The 19,651-nt window shown below is 38.8% G+C and overlaps 1 protein-coding gene across 1 annotated transcript in view; it reads right to left on the reverse strand.

Annotated features, from left to right (window-relative positions):
• Positions 1-19,651, reverse strand: part of ATP10A (ATPase, class V, type 10A) — a gene marked incomplete at its 5' end in the record, with an annotated part of 57,033 nt that overhangs the window by 19,334 nt on the left and 18,048 nt on the right. The window contains 4 exon segments of the mRNA XM_009874716.1: positions 115-218; positions 5,771-6,329; positions 7,773-7,967; positions 9,455-9,672. Of these exon segments, the coding sequence (XP_009873018.1) occupies positions 115-218; positions 5,771-6,329; positions 7,773-7,967; positions 9,455-9,672 (1,076 nt within the window).

A 19,651-nucleotide genomic window follows, 5' to 3' on the forward strand; every position in this document is an offset into this window, starting at 1 on the left:
ACAGAATAAAATGAAAAAGAAGTTATGAATCAAGAACAATAAATTAATAAATGCCTTCAGTAATCTTTGTCAAGACTCTCCTTAAAAGCAAGCTAAGAGTCTGCAATTACTTACTCTTTTTGCAATACAGAGGGTCCGTAGCCCATCTACAGCATACAGATTAAGATAATTCTGGGTTTTGCTTTTGATTTTTTTTTGATGTTTGCCCCGAGGGTCATCTACATAAGAATAAAAAAGAAATCAGTGATTGAAAAATAACAGCAGCTTAATGGCCTCAGAAGATAAAAACTTGTCTATAGTACTCACTGTACTGGCACTTTATACCTGATACTTTTAAAGAGCTGTGGATGTTTCCTGGGAAACTGAAGTAAAACACTCCATTTAGAAAAAAAAATCTTGTCATTTTGTTCTTTCTCTTCTATCTTCTCTCTTCAAAAGTCATTGTGAATGTGTGTTAGAAAGCCCTTCTTTTTCTTACTCCGTAAGTATTTGTTTTGCCTGAATACTTTAAGAAATCACCATAATCTTCAGAGCAATAATGTCGGAAAGAAAAGTATGATTTCAAATAGACTACTAGAAAACGCTTCTCCACATCTCATCATGTACAGAAAAATGACGTACTTAAAAATAGCGCTTAGGTTTTCCACCAAGGTTAGTATCTCAAAAGAGTGAGAAACAGTGCTCTGTTTTGTATATTTAAGTGTATGAAGGTACTTCTGCTACTGCTGTACTGAGTCAATGCAAGAAGTTCTGGGTATGACTGTGATTTCATTTAGAACAGAAATTAAGCTTGTGTAGACCTCACACCTAGCTTCTACCTTGAATGCAGCAACACAGCTTCCACTTAAAGCCATGTGTAAGAATTCAAAATCAGGACCGAGCATCTGTTCCTTTGCTCTCTTTAGCTGGGACTGGTTCCATGTGCTCACACTGTGATCAAAAAAGAGTAATAAATATGATGGTAATGCATTTTGTTCCATCTCATTACCTGAAACGATGTCTTCAAAAGTTAAAAACAGGTGATATGCACCTTTTTTATCATCTAGGATCAAGACAGGTTCACATACAATGTACTGTCGTTGTAATCTTAAATATGAATTGCAGGGTTAGTGCTAGAGTAAATGTTTGCACTGGTAGGTTTTTAGATTGGAATCACTGAGTGAGAATGACCAGTATCTTATGGCAGGTCTTCCTATTCACTGATGCCATGTGGAGTTTTATTTTTTTTTAATAAATCTGCAAGTTTTTTCTGGGGGGTCCACAATCATTTCAGGATCATAACTTTGTAACTGGAGATGTTCCTTAATTGAACATTTGGGTTACTGGTACTTGTTGCACAGTAACAGGTCATAGAGTCAGGTGAATGCCACTCATCTCCAGAAGTCTGAGCATCCAAAGAGACCTGCTGCATATGATCTCAGCTCACCATTGGATGTGCTCACCTCTCTCCTTTGGAAGGAGTCCAAATATTCTGTTTTCTCAACCATGTATCGTTTATTCATATTTTCATTTATTCACATTTTAATCACTGCACAGCTATTTTCTCACCTTTAAAGACTGTCCTATCCTCTCTAGGTCTGTAAAACTGGGAGCGTACACACCCAGCTGTTCCTAAGGGACTCCATGATGACTGTGGTATTTCATGTACACCTTCATTTCAGTTCCGTCTCTGATTACGGTTATGTGGTGAATACTGGTAGGATTATTCTGGTGGCATTATGCTAGCACTATTGATTTTCTCAAAGGGACAATTCAGATATATTATTCTGGAAGAACATCCCTACAAATATTATTTGCAACTGGAAAGTCCTTTTTTTGCACTACAGCTTGTGACTCCAACACACAGACTACCAGGTTCCTTCAGAAGCTATTAAACCAGCTTACAACTAGATTCAGCTGTCATAAAGTGGAAAAACATATATACTGAACTGACAGCCTCACACATTTTAATTTAGCTTATTTTCTACTTGTGCATGGCAATCTTTTTGGCAATGTGACTTGCCTGTGTAATATACGATTATATTTTTTTCTTTTTGAGGGAGAAGTACTGTAGCAAACCTTCTTGTAGGCTTCTTGTATTAGAGTGTCGGCTTTTTTAATTTTAGGACGATAAAGCAGGCAAGCATTCTTCCTAATTTATTGTGATACATTAGTATTCTAGAGAGAAATGCCATTATTTCTTGCATATCCCACACAAAACTGTCTTATGGGAGTGGCTGTTTCAGTCACTCATTGATTTCAAATGGTGTAAACTTCAATAGGTTCTTAGTTGCTCCTGTCTGTAAGTGTCATTAATCACTTCAGCTCTTAGTACCACAGGCACTAATGCACTGACCACAGTGTCAAATGCTTACACCAGCTTCACAGAATCACAGAACGTTACGGGTTGGAAGGGACCTCTGAAGATCATCTAGTCCAACCTTCATCCCAGCATACCTAACCACTACACCACAGCCTCAAGTGCTAGATCTACTTTTTTTTAAACACCTCCAGGGTTGGTCACTCCACCACCTCCCTGGGCAGCCTGTTCCAGTGCCTCACCACTCGTTCAGTAAAGAACTTCCTCCGAATATCCAATCTAAACTTACCCTGACGCAACTTGAGGCCATTTCCACTTGTCCTGTCATTAGTAATTAGAGAGAAGAGACCAGCATCAGCCTCACTACAGCCTCCTTTTAGGTAGTTGTAGAGGGCAAAGTGAACAAAGACAGTAATCCTCCACAAGGAGAGATGTGCATGCCATTTCCTGTGGGAATTCTCAATTCCGGTGTGGACAACAGCATCTCCTTCCTCCACCAGCATACCGATGACAGCTCAACCCTCTTCCAGCTCTTCATGCGCCTCATCACTCCTACCCTGAGATTCACCTTGTGTGCAGAAGTTAGAAAGGGGCAACAAATTTCTTGCAGATAAAACCCAGTTGTGGAGATTCTTTTTAACTGGGATGCAGTGGCGATGCTGAGCACTGTGACCACATGCGACACCTCAGTGAACACCAGCAAATAAGTCTTCTACAGAAGAATTATTTGGAGAGCAAGTGGCGTTCTGCTTGCTTCATTTCCTTCCCTAATCGCAAGCTGCAGAAAGCCGGCCCAGACATTGTTTTCTCAATGACTTAATGTTCACAGTTCCTGTGTGAGCTGGGTCCTGATTCAAAGAGTAACCTTCTTATTTATGAACATAGTGACTGTTGAGATAAAGTAAAAACAATACACTCTTGGGAATCATTTTAAGGCTTTTGGAAATATCTCTACAGTATCAGAAAACATTAGGCTTCACAGTCTCAGCTAGATATACAGGCAGAGCAAAAGGAATAGACTTAGAAACTTTTTAAGTTTGGAAGCTTATGGCAATTTCTGATTTTGTGTAAGACACAATGGAAGTTACAACATAATTTTTACTTTTGATTTTGGGCTGCTCCTCAAGTCATATTTTAAAATACTCTTCCTCCAAAACAGGGACCTTTGTGTCTGATAGGACCCAGTCATCCCACACGATGTTGGGAGATCACACACACAATGTTGCCTTGGTCCTTTCAGTCTAAGGGCACAAGTATCACAAAATTTCAAGATGCACGCTGGACTGGTGTACAGTTTACACATCTCTGAGGCTCTAAGACAGCAAAGAGCAGGCACTGGGATTAGCTGTCATGTTGTTTCACTTATCAGTCAACTCCTTCAAATAAATGCCTGAATTCTTGTAGTATTACATCTCCTCTCACACTCATGTTCCACCATCACCAGAGAACAGGATGAAACCATCAACAAATCTGACGATATAGAGAATCATAGAGAATCATAGAATGGCCTAGGCTGGAAGGGACCTTAGAGATCATCTAGTCCAATCTCCCTGTCATGGGCAGGGACACCACCTCTCGACTAGAGCAGGCAACACATGGGGATAATAGAGGCTCCCTCTACCTAGGGAATACCTCTCTGTAATGGAGAAAGATGCTGTTCCCTTAGGCACTGACAACATATCCACTGACATTAGGAGACTGCAGGCAGAGGCTGTGAATTTAGTTCCAGAAGTGGAGCTGCTCAAGAGACATGTCAAGCATTTTCCAGACAGATCCGCTGAAATGTACAGAATTACTGAAGCCAGCGATGGCTTAGAGAGCTACAAAACCAAGGAAACTGCTTATGAGGTTCTAGTGGCTGCATTTTGCTTGCAAAAGCAAAATACACTAAAACTCATAGTTCAACTTAGGCTAAAAAACTAGCTAACTAACTAAATAAAAGGGGACAATTTCAAAAATGTCTTCAATATGCTTGCCTGTAAAGATGGTGGCATCGCTGTATTTGCCCAGCTACAAAACTTGCTCACTGCCAACACCGATCTTCAGGAACTCTGCTTCTCCTTCTCTGACATACGCCATCTTTGGTACTGTCACCGTTGTTTGGTTTTCCAACTTGCCTTGTTGTTTTTATCTAGGTGACCCCTATCTTTCTGAAAATTTCCTGAAATTTCTTTGATCCGTTGAGTCTACTGCAAATGGACACAGCAGCTTCAGAGAGAGGCTGTTATATGGTGACAAAATATTTAAGACTTGGCACAAAATAATCTTTTCTTTTTAAAGCTTGGTTCTCATTTCGAGAACTCATTTCCAAATCTCATTTTCTAGGTATGTTATTAGAAATTCTCAGTAGTACAAATTGTCTGTTAGTACTTTGTAGAGAAAAAAGTTTCCACAGATGCTCTATGTACCTTCTGTGATACCAGACCTTTACTAGAGAATTATTCATGAATACTTTGTTGTTAGTTAAGGACAAGTTGTTCTTAATTTTTTTTGGCTCAGCTTTGATTTATATGGCTGTAAACAGAAAACTAATGCCAACATTTTTCTGTATTTCATTAAACTAAAATTATACAGTATAAGGCTTTCACAATTGTTTACTCCAACTAATGTCAAAGTAACCACAAAGTCAATGCATTAGTGAAACATGGGAAGTACCTCTAGCACTTTTGGGCTCTGTCCATTCATACTGGGGTAACTTTTAAACATTGGATTAAATTCAGTGTTGAAAATACAGTAAATCAGATGCAAACTGATTCATGCAAACTGAAACCCATGTGTCTCTTCTAACTTCTCAAAGTTTACAAGGTTCTTCTTGAATCCAACTGATTACAATTAGCAGCTATTTAAAGTTGTCGGTGTTTCATGCAACGTCTGGGTGCTAGAGAAATCTCTGTGCTTTAGGGAAGTGCTCCATGTTTACAGCTACATGTCTAGGCCCTGCCAGTCAATTACATATTTGAAGCCAAGATTTCCCATCTGAACAGCATCTCTCCTTCTTCTGCCACAACATTTCTGTTTTGATGGCTGATTGATTCACGGTGCCCTTTAGTGTCATAGTCAAACCAGCACAAACACATTTGATTTAGGCAAACACATTGCAGCAAAAGGATGCAAAAAAAATAAAATAGCCAAACATCACCAGGCAGGCTTTTCTGAGGAAGTGTAAATTGTTTTGGTAGAGTTTCAAGAGTTTCAAAATAAAGTTTGCTAGCAGAAGATCTTGTACAGAAATTAATTTCATTCGTTCTTGTAAGGTAAGGAACCAGCAACATATTGCAGAAAAATTTCTGTAATAGCAAAGCATTATATAAGGAGAGAGACTGCTGCCATTCTGCTATGTCCTGTATTCATAACAAAAGCAGGCATGTCTACTTGCTAGAGCAGGTATTAAGATACGAAGAATTTTTCAGCAGTTAAGCAGAACTACCTCTCCCCGTCCCTGACTCCCGCAAAAGTAAGTAAGAGTTGTACCTGAAGAGCCCGGTAGAAGATCCATAATAACTGAATCTGCTCCTTTAGTGTAAACATTTATTTCATCTGTAAGGGGATGCCTGACCACTACTGACATCCTCTTCCTGACGGAATCAAAGCCCAGCGTATGCAGTACTTCAAAGCTTAATGTTCCCAGGTGAGGTAGCTCCACTGATACCTGGTCAGACAACCTTCCAACCAGAGAACAGTTGTACGCCCTTGCTGCGTAGACAAGAGCAGCTTCATCTGGACTCTCTGCTTCATAACGGAGTTCTCCTTCCCCAGGTCCACTCCCCACAGCTGTCCTCCCTTGCTGGGAGCTGTAGCCATTGTTATTCATCTGTGCAGAGTATGCCAGCTTCTCTTCCAGTTTTAGTAAAGTGCTATCTGTAGATGTAGGTGAAAGCACACTTAAACCAAATCTGTGCATAGATCTGCTCGTAGCTAGACTAGATGAACTGCTGCTGTTAGATCCAGAGGTCAAGCGACTTGGAGTGAATCTTCGTATGAAATCTTCTATGGTTTTTACTGGAGATTTTAGTTCAAATCGATCTCTAACCTTGAGAAGTAGAAAAACAAAGCAATGAACAAAACTCAAAGAAAAGCTGTGAAAGAATTCCAACACTGACAGTCAGTTTAAGAAGCTCCAACTAAAGAAGAGAATTTCTCTGACAGCAAAAAATACTGGTATTTGCATTTTGAGAAAGAAAACGGACAAAACTGACTCAACAGAAAGAAAAAAACACAACCTTGACCTGAATGTCACAATTGTACATGTGTGTGAAAGCATGTATGTTTGTATTAAAAACATTTTCTCTTCTTCCACCTCCTCAGATATGACTAATAGATAGACTATCGATACTGCACCGCCACTAGTAGTGCATACTAAAAGCTCTTGTTGGTAGGAACCACTGGCATTCTTTGCACATATTCAGTGAAGGCAGTAAAAAACCAAAACTAATGCAAGAGTTTTCTTCCGAGAAGTGTGGTGTCAGAAAATTTTTATAAGAATATGCCAACGTTAGTAACATTCTCCATAGGAACACGTTGAAATAAATAATTTCAACTGTCTTCTCTTCCAGCATCTTTGCTTCAGTTTTATCACTTATCTCAATTTGCATAAATCTTTTTACAGATAAAATGTTAGTAATAGTCATAGCATATTCACAGCAATATATATTAAATCACTGTGTAACAGTAAAAACAGCAGAACTGAGCATTCTCCAAATGTTTCCCTGGCACAAAAACACTGCAGACTAGTTCACTTTTTATTCCAATCTGGAACAAAAACAAATTGCAGAATTTTCTGCAGAATGGAAATTCCAGCTGCTGGCTAGCTTTAGAATTACACTCCATTATAATTTTTTCTTACAGATCATCTTGGGATTGCATTTTTCAGATTCTCATTTATCAGTGACACTGGTTTAGGCCAATTTAAGCAGTTGTCAAGGGTTAGGGATGGGCTGGCCTCTAAACAAATGACAGATGGTCTTTAACGATCATTATTTCTCATAATGAGCTTAAGATGCATCTTTTACATAACTTGAGTTATAACCAATGTTTTTCAAGCATATTCTCTTTCCAAACTTTTAAAAATGTCTCAGCCTTTTCTTAATTTAATCCATATGTACAAAATGTTCACAGACAGCTTACATTCTTTTCTGCGAAGTGTTGCACATTTACAAACTACTTACTTACACACATACGTACATGTATTAAATGAGTAAGTTACAGTACAAGAAATCGGGAAAGTTTCAGAAATTTCTTGAAATTGTTGATGAAAGCATGTCTTACCTTGACGGTAGGTGAAATAGCTGACATACTTCATTCAACTAATGCTTAACTAAATCCGCTCAATCACGCAGTGGTTGTAAGGGTTATCTCACTACTAGTCCTAGTTGTTTCTCACTAGAACAGAGGTTTTAATTTCTCCAGTTTACAAGCTAAATTAGTATTGATGCAAAAGATACTTAAATTCTCATTTTCTGTTTCTTTAACCCACCTTCTGTCGGGGCTGATTTGGTGCAGTAACCACGACTGTATTACATATAGTCAAAGCGATGAAGAAGTCAAAAATGTCACATAGTTCTGGACTCAGATGGGATAACGGATGTTCGTGGCTCCTCATGACCTCCAGACGCTTTGCACATTCGTTCACCTTTTCTAACAATCTTGGATCAGGTGTGATGTCCTTCTCCTAGTAATAAATAGCAGTGATTGCTATCTGTGATCACATAATTCTTCAAAGCAGAGACAAGCAAAAAAAGCATCTAAATTAGTGTCAATATCAAGGGTTTTATGGTGGCTTTTACACCACAGAGTGGAGGTGGAGAGGACTCTAAGACGCCCAATTGAGACAATAAACAGTCAACAATGATCCTTCTGATATAAATGGAAATGTGAGTAACTGTGCTATCAGCTTTTTCACTGCAGATTACACCTGCAATATTCATCTGCTTTGGGGGCACCAGATAGAAGAGTTACATGCTAATATCCCTCCCTCTCTCCTGTCTAATTCAAGATATTTATTATCTATTACTAAAGGGTGGTACCCTACAGAGTCTAAAAGAGTGGAAAACTTAGACAACAATGAGATTCAAAGCTTGGCCTTACATCAGCGCAATAAAATGAAACTATCTTGGATTGTTAGAGAACGACAACCATCCACACATCTGAAGGTAATTCATGTACTTTTTCACATTGAAACACAGAGCATTTTCAACTCTATTTCATCAGCTCTCTCTACTTCTTTAATCTGTTTCTTGTCTGAGGAAACACTGGTATTTCTTAAGATAGGAGGATGGAAGGATACAAAAGATTAAAAGATAAACTGAACTAAGGCTCTTTCTTCAGCAGAATTTTATCTGCTGATGCGCAGAAGCTGATGAATCTGAGCAACCACAGAACTCCATATGTAAAAACTGCAGCTTGGAATTTTACCAGAAGAGCTTACTTCCACCAGTGCAAACAGCATCCCTCTGTGTCTACATTAGTAATTTGTTTTAAGGGTGAATTTGAGTCAACAGTGCAACAATGCAAAATCTCTATATAGAAAAGACTTGGCTTCTCTGCTCTCTTATTACAGTTCAGCTCGTAAAAATTCCATGGAATTACAATAGTATAAAAAAATTAAACAAAGCAAAGTTGTAAGGACATAAATTTGGCAGCATTTGGAAATGCAAAGCCATCATTTTGTTTAAATATAACATACGCAGCTCACTGACAACCTTGAATCACACTAAAAATTATGCTACAGTGTATGCCAATAGCATCTAAGAAACGGAGTACATGGTGTCCAGTTGAGCACTTACTAGTTTTAAAATTCACTGACAAAAGGGAAGAGGCATATGCAGAGCAACTAAAACTTTTGACCTGAAGCATTATGCTACTCTCACTTTCTCTAGATAAAGGGAAGGCATATATTTTCTTTTCAGAATTAAAGCATAACTAATACAAAGGTTTCAGATTGTCTTTTCCTTTAGCTTGTTCCCACAGAGGAGTTATTTAGATAAAATCTACACCAACACTCGATTGTTTTTGTACAAACACCTGTGACAACAGAAGAAAAAATGCCAAGATGAAGTCCATAAAAGGCACACAATGTGCTCCAGGTTTCTTTCCCTTTTCAGGACGATGTCCTATTAAAACATGCAGGACACTCTGCATTTAGTTCTCATGACTTACCATTGGGCTACTGAATGCAGTGTGCTTTGAGAGTATGCTTGCTCTTTTCGCTTCAGCTCTGCTACCTGTGCGCCGGTGAGTTTTGGTGCTCTGGCTTCTGTGGATGACTTTGATGCTCTGATGGCTGCAGATACTATCACGTTGGGAGAGCGTTCCTCCTTTTGGGCCTGCCTCATCTTCCTCAGAATCAGGTTCTTGGTACATTGCTAAGCGTTTGGCTATCAGTAAAAATGCAGAGGGAGAAATGTTGCTCATGTTAAAAGCAGCTGAGAAAGAGCGACACAGTGATCTTGTTCAAGTGATCTGGTTTTAATATTACACTGTGCTTTCATGGTAAGAATGAATAATTCTATTACTAAGGGATAACAAAATCTAGTTTAATTGAACGGTAGTATCTAGCAGACGATGTAGATAACATCTGCATTAGAGATGTATAATGCAATACACTGCCTCTCGCATCACCATTCTCCCTCTCTGAAAGGTAGTCAGAGTCTGCAGTAACTCCCTGCATTCCTGACAACTATTCTGCAGCTCAGCCTGATGAAATCAACCAAATAATTTGGTCTTCACTTGCAACCTGAGAAGAAAATAAACAATCTAGAAGACTTGACTGTCCTTTCAGAAGGAAGTGCTTTCCAGAAAAAATGTCACATCTACGCAGTACCAATTAACTGACATCTGAAAAGTCCTCAGAATAACACACTTGCAGAGCACTACTGCCCTTAATTTATAAACAGGGATGAGGTAAAGAATGTAGAAGCCTGATCAAGGTCACAGCCATCAGCTGCAGAGCAAGGAACACAAACCACCTTGTTCTTGACTCCTAGCCTAGTGCTAAAACCACCCTGGAGTTCATCCCTTCCTCTCTCAGCAGCAGGACAGTATGCGGTATCAAAATCAGGGTACCCTCACCTATTGTAACATGTGTTTCTATCACAATTTGCTGCAGTGAGCAATATGCAGCATAGAATAAGAGTTTTTCCAAATGATAGATTTTAGACAAATGCTTCCTCAGTCAAGAATCCAACTATGACAATTAATGTTAGAAATCAGTCCCGGTGGTTTGATATACAGAAGTTAAAAAGGAAACAGAAAGAAGAGATGTGAAACAGCTGTGGAATGCGGCCCCTCTAATGATAGGCTCTGTTTAGCTCTAACTGATGTATAACATATTTTTCCAGTCTTAAAGGCTATGAGCATTTAATAATCTGGGTTAGTCATTAGGCAGGCACATGCTACTTTAACAGGTATCTGTTTCTTCCTTCATTAGGTATTAACTGAAGGGCTTTTCACTATACTCTCAAATTAATCCTGATATTCCAGATAGACAGTATGTTCCGTACTTGTGGATCAGTTTTGTTTCAGTCCTCTGGTGTAACAAATTAGATTTTCCCAATGTCAAACAATAAATCATTAGCAAAAACAAAAACAAAAGAAGCTTTTTCTTCCAAAATACTTCCTGAGAAAAATCTTGCATTAAATACAGTGAGTCTGGCATGGCATCACTTTGAATGCAGCTAGCTTTGCAATCAAAGAAAACCCCATCCTTGCCATCCGCTGCAATTTTCAAATATGTTTTAGCTGTCAGAAAGCAGTTGGAGGAGAAAATCAGATCACACACAGTGCATAGTGATAGCTCTATCAGTATGATATCATACATCAGAGGTTTTTTCAACTCCATTCGGAACACGTATAGGCTCTGTCTGAAATGTGGGAGCTGGGAGAGCTTCCTGGTCCTGGCTGTGAACACACACCTGGTCCTTGCTCGAACTGCATGCCCAGGTACGCGACATCCTGTGCTGCGCTCTGGCTCCTGCTGGAAGAAACTTCGGGCCGTGGAGGTAGAAAGGGCCATAGTGCAGTTGGAGATCCCGAAAAGAGACTGCAGGGCACACTGCAGATCACTTCTGCCCCACAGTTCGAATACAGCCCTGCAGCCCTGGCCCTTGAGGAAGACTAATGTGAAAGACTGAGGAGTTTCCTTCATTAGCACCATTTAGTGTGATTCATGCTCCTCTGTGTTATGTGGTAGGAAAGAGGTTGAGCAACGGCCCATTCAGTGCTGCAAGGGTGACTCCTCCTGGAGCCACACAGCTGCACTCAGAACAGTGAACCCTTTGCCTTCTGCTTTCAGCATCTACCTTGTCCTTTGATTCATAACAGATTCAGAAGACAGAACCTAGAAGACAGCTCAAAAAATCAGGGAGGTCACTGGTGTCCTTGGCCCTTCTGTTGCATGGTAATGAGTTGCCAGGAAATAAAGTTCACTTCACCTGCATAGGGTGCTTCCTGCAACTTGTCGCACATATTCTGGGGACAGCACAGTTCAAACCTGTCCCATCATTCTTGCCCGCTAATTCCCACTTTCTTCTGCTCTCTAACCCTCTATGTGGTTTCCTAGTGGAAGTACAGATCCCTATACCATTGTTTTAATTCAAATGATCATAGGTTTGTCTCTATTAGGAGTCTACATTGGGAATTCAAAGCAATCTTCAGCATGTCACAATCACTGACCCAGGGCTTCGATCCAGATTGGAGCCAGGCTGCTCACTGTTCCCCCCACCCCAGCATCTCAGTTTCCTTCCGAAAGAAACCCAGGCAGGCGAGGAAGCAAGGAGCCATGGGGATAGCATAGCGCTGAGGATGCCTCCAGTACTGGACTGGAGCAGCACACTGAAGGATTTCTGTCCTTCTCTGTGCTGGGGAGGTATGATGGAGCATACATCTGGGGAGGTATGACAGAGTGCACATCTCAGGAAGGGGAGTTCACATCCTGGGATGAGGCCTGTGGAGGGCAGTGCCCAGCCTGAGAGCACAACTTCTGCCTTAATCATCTTAATCATCTTCTGCAGGCTCCTAGTTACATGCTGCAAACCCCAAGTTGAAAAACAATTGCTCAAGATGTCACATCAGTAACATTTTCTGCACTTTACCAATGTTTAAGACTTGTATCAATCATCAGATCACATTTCAGAGCCTCGTCTTCACTAAGACTCTTAGCAGCAAACCCAGTCTCGAGGAGAGCTGGCAGGACACGTGGACACAGCCTCTCTGAGGAAGAGCATAAGAAAAGCTTGGATTTGCCATAGGGATAAATCTTCCTCACTATGGATGCTGGACATTCAAGTGGTAGACTGACAGAATGCTACACTTCTTCTCTTAACAGGTAATATTCCTTGACAGGAAAAGGACTGGCTAAAATTATTCTTCTCAGCTTTGCAAAAAGTGATACCTAGTTGGTCCAATTCCATCCCTAGCAGAGGGCTTTTTTTAAAGGACATATTTTCTTTAACAGTCATACCTAATTTAAGCTTCTGCTCTGAAAATAGATCTTGAAATACATGACTCCACAGACCCTGAACTGTTTATAATTTTATTCCATGTATAAAAACTCTAGTTAAGAAGAGAATGTATTTCATGCAAAGTACACAGTTACACTTGCATACCGTATCTCTATATTCTTCATCGCTTATTCTTCTTTCTTACATTTTATCTAAAAATAATTTGTTTATTTGATGTAGCAAAAGCTGTTTCCTAATGCAGCACTCAGCTTATTTATTAGTATTATAGCAATAGCACGATCTTTTCTAGTGTATGCAATATTAGCTATCTCTTGTTCTCTCTGCAGGTTTTCACCATATCTCATTCATGTAATTGTTTCTGCCACTGAGAAAAAGGACAAGAAGAGAAGGTAGACACAAGACTAGAATCTCATTTAACCAAGTCAAATGTAATTCTTTTGATACAAATGGTGGTACTGCAGCTTATACCAAGGTAAGTTGATAATAAAAAGCAGGCCTTAGCACCTTTTGACATTTTCTCAAGTGCAGTCCTACACACTATGCAGCAAGAATTCAAAAGTTTGAAGAAATAATGAAACCCGGTTCAATCATTGTGTTATGGCTAAGGTTCACAATGCTTCAGCTGTGCAAAGTGTGCTTCTTTGGGAACAGGCTGTTCTCTCCACCCACCCAGCTCTCTTGGATTCCGAACCTTTCCCTGTGAACATTATAACCTGAAAGACATTGTTGTGGGATGCTTTTCAGTTTCAGCACTGAAAATTGATGGCCTTGATCTTTTGCCAGATAGGGAGTTTTTTATTAAGGGCAAAGACACAAACAACTTTGAGAAACACAGCAATGCAATTCATGAAAGTCAAATTTCACTATCCTCTAGTTCATTTTTTATATTTACGGCACAAAGAAGAAACATTAATTAATACTTATTCCATGAACTCTCTTCCATCTGTCAGAAGACAACAGTAAGCTATAAATAAAACTCCTGTAGTAGCTGCTAAGTGTTTGAAGATACATTCTTTTGTATTTTAAACTCCCTTTTTTCATTATTTTTTGTTTTTGCTTGGTTTTGGTTTACTTTCCATGCTATCTATGTTCTATAATAAGGCATCCATTCTGCAGGCTGATGGAGACACTGTTGCCACACAGCCAGATGTTCCACTAACTAGAAATGTGGCATCAGGAAACTGAAGACTTCCCTTCAAGTAGAATAAAACTGCAGACCCAAGTAAACCAGAATAATTCAGCTGTCAGTGTGTGGGCTGTGATTTCATCATGGGATAATTCCATTTTGCTCCAAACCATCAAGTACGTCTTTCTGAACTATCAGGAAGTAAATCGAGATGTGTGGTATTTACACCACCACACCACCTTATTTCCTTATTATTTTATGAGTGCAAGCTTATTTCACTTTGAAGTACTCTGGTGTCTACATAAAGAGTCAGTTGAGCAGCTAGCATCCTATAAATTTATACAAGTGTTCTAACATAATCTTTACTTGATTTAATTCACAAGAACTTCCCCATAAGGACAAGTCTTGAGATCAGAAAACACCAAGATTTTCTCTCCCATATTGGCATTCCCAGCAGCTTACAATGAATAACCTCAAGTCCTTCATTAAGAACTATTTACACCACTTAGAAATTGTGATCATTCCTACTTCTCTGAAGATTTTCCAGAGCAATTGTGAGAGTAGGCATATGCTTAGAAAAAAGTATTACCTGTCTCTAAATATGAGCTATTCTGTCTTCTACAGGATTTAAAATGGGGCACTCCAAATGTAATGAGTTCTACATCTGCTGTCACTGGTTCTCTCTTCAGTTGCCAATTAATGTTTTTCAAAAAGTAATAACAAATGTAAAGAGAAACTAGAAACAAGCCACACAGAGTGCACCCAGTTCTGTGGGAGGCCTAAACAAACTATCCTGATTTCTGGCAATTGTCTAGGGTAGCAGATGAGAAGTTCCCTTTGAATCAACAGCCTCATTTACAGTAAAGACTTTATTAGTTTTCATTTTTTTTAAATAAATGCAGTTCTCCGATGTAAATGGAAAGTACAGACTATGTTCTCTTGACTACATGCAAAAAAGAGTAAGAAAGTTCCACTACAAAACAGCCCCGCAAACTAAGAAAGAGATTTGATTAATATAATGGACTTTCCTAAGAAAAGTAGTTGCTGGTCAGTCTTCAGCAAGAAAAAACAGAAAGCAGAAAGAAACTACCTCTTTCTCTGACTTAGTGATTAAGAAACCTTGCTAGGCAAGAAAAAATATGAGGTTTTCATCATCTGCCTTCATTCCCATTAACTTCTCTTATTCTTATGCTGTCTAGAGTTTTCTTCACAGTCACTGGAATGAAGGGGAAGGAATGTAAAGAATGAAAAATTTAGGTTTTTCAGATTTGTTTGGTTGCATTCCTGGATATTCAACTTTTGTTTTGTCAAAAGTTCCATACAATGAGAAGATAAAACTAGAAAAACAGAGATCACACCCCTTAGGCAAGAATGTGATTAATTCAGCCTTTGGAAAACTAGGACAAACGTCAACCTAAGAGCATCTGGTTGTAGCTAAATCATGTAACGACTTTCAGAAGCACAGTCAGCTTTTGGACTCCTACTGTCTCTGGGATTAGCAGACAGACTTGGGGCATAATTAGTTCTAAGAATACTGAGATTTAACCAGATTATAGTGCCAATGGGTGTTCCATTAATGCCCAGGACATTTATGAATGGGACAATCATTCTTCCACTTGGTTTGGTCCATGACATACCCTGTTCCTGAACTAACATTCTGCACATCAAGAAAAAGCTTAGAAGGAGGCAACCGAACAGATTTAAGAACGCAGGTAACACACATGTGAGGTGGGAATTCTCTTCACCTGTATTTAGAATTTTAAACTACAGAGAAATAGGCATGTATTAGACAACAAAGGTAGATTTTGAAAATGGGTCTGATGAATTCCATCCCACAAATGCTTACTTTTCTCGAATAATTGTAAAGTCCTTAGAGGACTATCTTCCATACAAGTATCTGACCTCAGGTTACAAGAATCCCACTGCTATCAATATAGTCTCCACGAGACAGTGTGAATTCCTGTAGTTTGATCCTGATCAGTGCATAATCCATCACCAAAATATTATAGGTGACCTCAACAGTGATGAATATTTGATAGAACTTGTTTCATGGAACTGTTGCTGAGTGCACTCACACTTTCCCTCATAGGCTTCACAAGCATTCCCAAATTCCTCATTGATCTACGCTCACATAGCAGTACCCATGAGTAATACTTTGTACTACCTCCAGTTGGCCAAGAGATCCATCCCATGTTGGTCTAATTTATTGCCCTCTATCATTCATGTTTTTGTCACCTCTTGTCTAGACTAAAACAATGCAATCCTCCTGGGCATAGTGCCATCAGCCTCATAAGAAATTAGAGATAATAGAGAATTCTGGAGGAAAATGTTTTCTCCAGCAAATTAATGAAAAAGGCCTCTTGTTCTCTATAGTACCTAAAAAAATATTAGGTCTTGTTCAGGTTTTTAGTTTTTATTTTAAGCACTTAATTGCTTCTACCCTGCATAATGTCTACATAAGTCTCTGGGATGAAAACCATGATTAACATGTCCACGTCTGATGCAAAACAGAACTCTCCCTCGTAATCGTAAAGCTCACCTTTCACATGGGGAATTTGCATGGCTTTGTGGAACAAATTCCCAAAAGAAATAGACACTCTCACTTCTCAAGAAAAAAAAAGTGCAGCCTCAAATGTACAAAAGCTAACGCAGCACAGGCTATGCTTTTTAAGCAGCCCCCAGAGGCAAACAAATTGTGTGGTGCACTCGTAGGGAGAGGAAGAGGAAAGCCCAAGCTATACATAAGGAAAGTCACATACATTGCTGGGTGGAAGGAAATCAGATATGATGATGACAAATGCTGTATAATTATCCCTGCAGAACAGAAAACAGTGGGATAACTGCTCATGAATGTGAACAAATTTTAGGGAGAAAAGCTTACAATGCAGCATGAAGAAAATTTGTGAAGTCTTTGCGCAATCTGTTGATTGAGTAATTATCACATATGCAGCAGTCCTAGACTGTGCAGAAAAAAATGCTTCAACAGAAAATAAAAATTCCAGAGGGAGGAAATTTCAGACCTCAGTCTGCCACTGCAGGCATAACTTTCCCCCTTGTGTGTGTGCATGGCTGAGCCCCAGAATATAGGGCCTCGAGATGACTTCAGAGGAGAATTTGTCAGAACTTCTTAGCATGGGAAAAAAGTGTGTTACGTCTTAGCCCTGTTCTTGGATATGGCTGAATGGAGCTGTTCTGACTGAAATTTCTCCCCCTGCATTAATGCCCGAGGCAAACATCTGGCATGGAAAACTAGAACCAAATAGTTAAAGTTTTGTAAAACTACACATAACTGAAAACAAGATCTTATCATGAGAAGGGCGAAGCAACTGGAATAACAGGCACTGCTAACCAGACACAGTAGAATAACGACCTTAGGCCAAAGAGCTCAGAACAAGGATATTTTCATCCTGAGCTATCTGCTTTAACAGTAGAAAATGACCTGTTATCTTGAGCTTTCGAATCTTGACCCATGTACAACAATTTCATATTCGTTTCTTCATCTAAAATTCTACTCAAGAGAATGATTCGAAGCAACAAACCACTTTGCCTGAAAAATTTCTCAGATAAGCGAAGATTCAGATCATCTAAAATAGGTAAGAAAAAGCAGATCAGCGCATCTTGTTTTTCTTGCATATATGGCAGCCTCACATCACTTGTCAAGTGAAAGATTTCAGAATTTTCTCATTCATTAAATCTTCGTCAAAACCTGAGTTGCAGAGCAGGACAGCATCAGTTACAACATATGCCCCAAAACCTTGGAGGGAAATTCAGATACTTTGTTAAAGACATTGAAAAGTGGCTGACAAATCATTTGCAAGTAAGCACACAGCAATTTCATGCACTCCCTAAAAGCAGAAGGAGCTGTGACAGACATTTTACCATATCTAAACAAGAAGGTTTCAGTAGCAGAAAATATAAGAGATGGTTAGAAAACCAGACTGGGGAAGAGAGCTAATTAAAAGGATCTCTAAGGTCCCTTCCAGCCTAGGCTATTCTATGATTCTATGATTCTATAAAGACTTGAATGAAGACTAGTTTTTATTGTGTTATTAATCCTGATTATAGGGAGCACAATCAATAGAAGTTATCACTATTTAGGTATACAACAACAGAGAAAGACCAGGTTTTGGTAGAGGAGAAAAGAAAAGGATTAAAAAACTGTGTATAGAATATTTTCTCTCCTTGGAAGTGTTCAAGGCCAAGTTAGATGGGGCTTTGAGCAACCTGGTCTAGTGAAAGGGGGCTTGGAACTAGATTATCTTTAAGGTCCCTTCCAACTCAAACCATTCTATGAGTCTATAATTTTGTATAAATTCTGCATCAATTAAAGAACTATATTTATCAGAAATTTTATGTTGACTGGATTTACAAGAAAGCCCAAACACAGCCATACATGAAATGACTGGTGAAAAAAGAAACAGTTTATGTATTTACTTGATTTCTGATTATAGTGAAATTCACTTTGCGTTCATTAACATTTATGTTGTAAACTGAAATCACAAGAGGAAAATAGGCACAAACTTAGATTTCTGTTAAATACACTATATTTGAAGAAAAAAAATCTGAAACTCAATACTTGAATTCAGATCCTGAGTTCAGTCTACATATTAGCTGATGATAGCAAGCTCATAAAAATCCCCTTTCTGCCATGTTTTAACTGGCAGTACCAACATCATGCCTACAAGGCACAGAGCACACTCTGAAATTAGTATAAACAAGTAAATGATCAATGGCAAGGAAGAAGAAAAAAAAAGAATGAATGATCAGACTGTTGCAAGCAGAATTAGGAGTCCAGAAACACACTCTTAATTCTTTCTTCTCTTGCTCTTACTTAGAGTACAGAGGTTGAAAGTCACTGCTTTTCCCTGTTTAAGTTCTTTCTGAAATACTGGGGTAATAAGACTACCCAAACAACTTATTTCTTGAAAAGAGTGCCTTAAATGTAAAGTCCCACTACTAAAGTAGGAGAAAAAACCACAATCCTTGAATAATCCAAGACTTCGAAATATCTTTTTCCAATATCTTATGAATTCTCTAAAGCATATTTTAGATTTAACAGTCTATTTTGACTATTTCTCTTAGTCTGTATCTTATTTGTAAGCTGAACTTATGCAATGGTCTTGGAGAAAATACTCTCATCAGTGATCTTTATATGCTATGCACATTAAGAAACTTGGTTTTGCAAACAGGAATTTAATACTGTACCTATCAATATTTTCTTGCATACTGACAGAGTGGGATTTGAAGAGTTAACGTCTGTTATGTCAAAAATTGTAACAACAAGATGATAGAGAAAAATAACACAAACTGCAAACAAATCACAAAACGGGAGATGATTTTATAATTTTAAAAGGGTGATGAGACAACACAGGGATGACAACCCTCACATTCCGTTCTGACAAAGAGTAACCTTTTAGTGTTTCAGGAATCCGATACTTGGGGACATTCTCTCAACTGCAGTGTTCATACAGCAGTAAAGATACCTTAACAGAGACACCTGTCACACAAGAGCACCGAAAATAATCTGAAAAAGGTAAAATAAAATATGCTATTAGATTAGATTATGTTGCTGGTAAATATGAAAACCAGCAGCTTTGTTAACACTTACTTCTCAGCACAAAAGGATATTGTCATTCCATGTATTCAGACAGACACTGATCTGACTGTATGCTTAAAACTGGTATTTTACACACCAAACAATTGTGATACCAGCAGCACTAGTCTATTTGTTTAAATTATCCACATGCTCAAGCACTTTACTGTACCAGG

The sequence above is a fragment of the Apaloderma vittatum genome, unplaced genomic scaffold (assembly GCF_000703405.1).
Source record: "Apaloderma vittatum isolate BGI_N311 unplaced genomic scaffold, ASM70340v1 scaffold9378, whole genome shotgun sequence".
In the NCBI taxonomy this organism is placed as follows: domain Eukaryota; kingdom Metazoa; phylum Chordata; class Aves; order Trogoniformes; family Trogonidae; genus Apaloderma; species Apaloderma vittatum.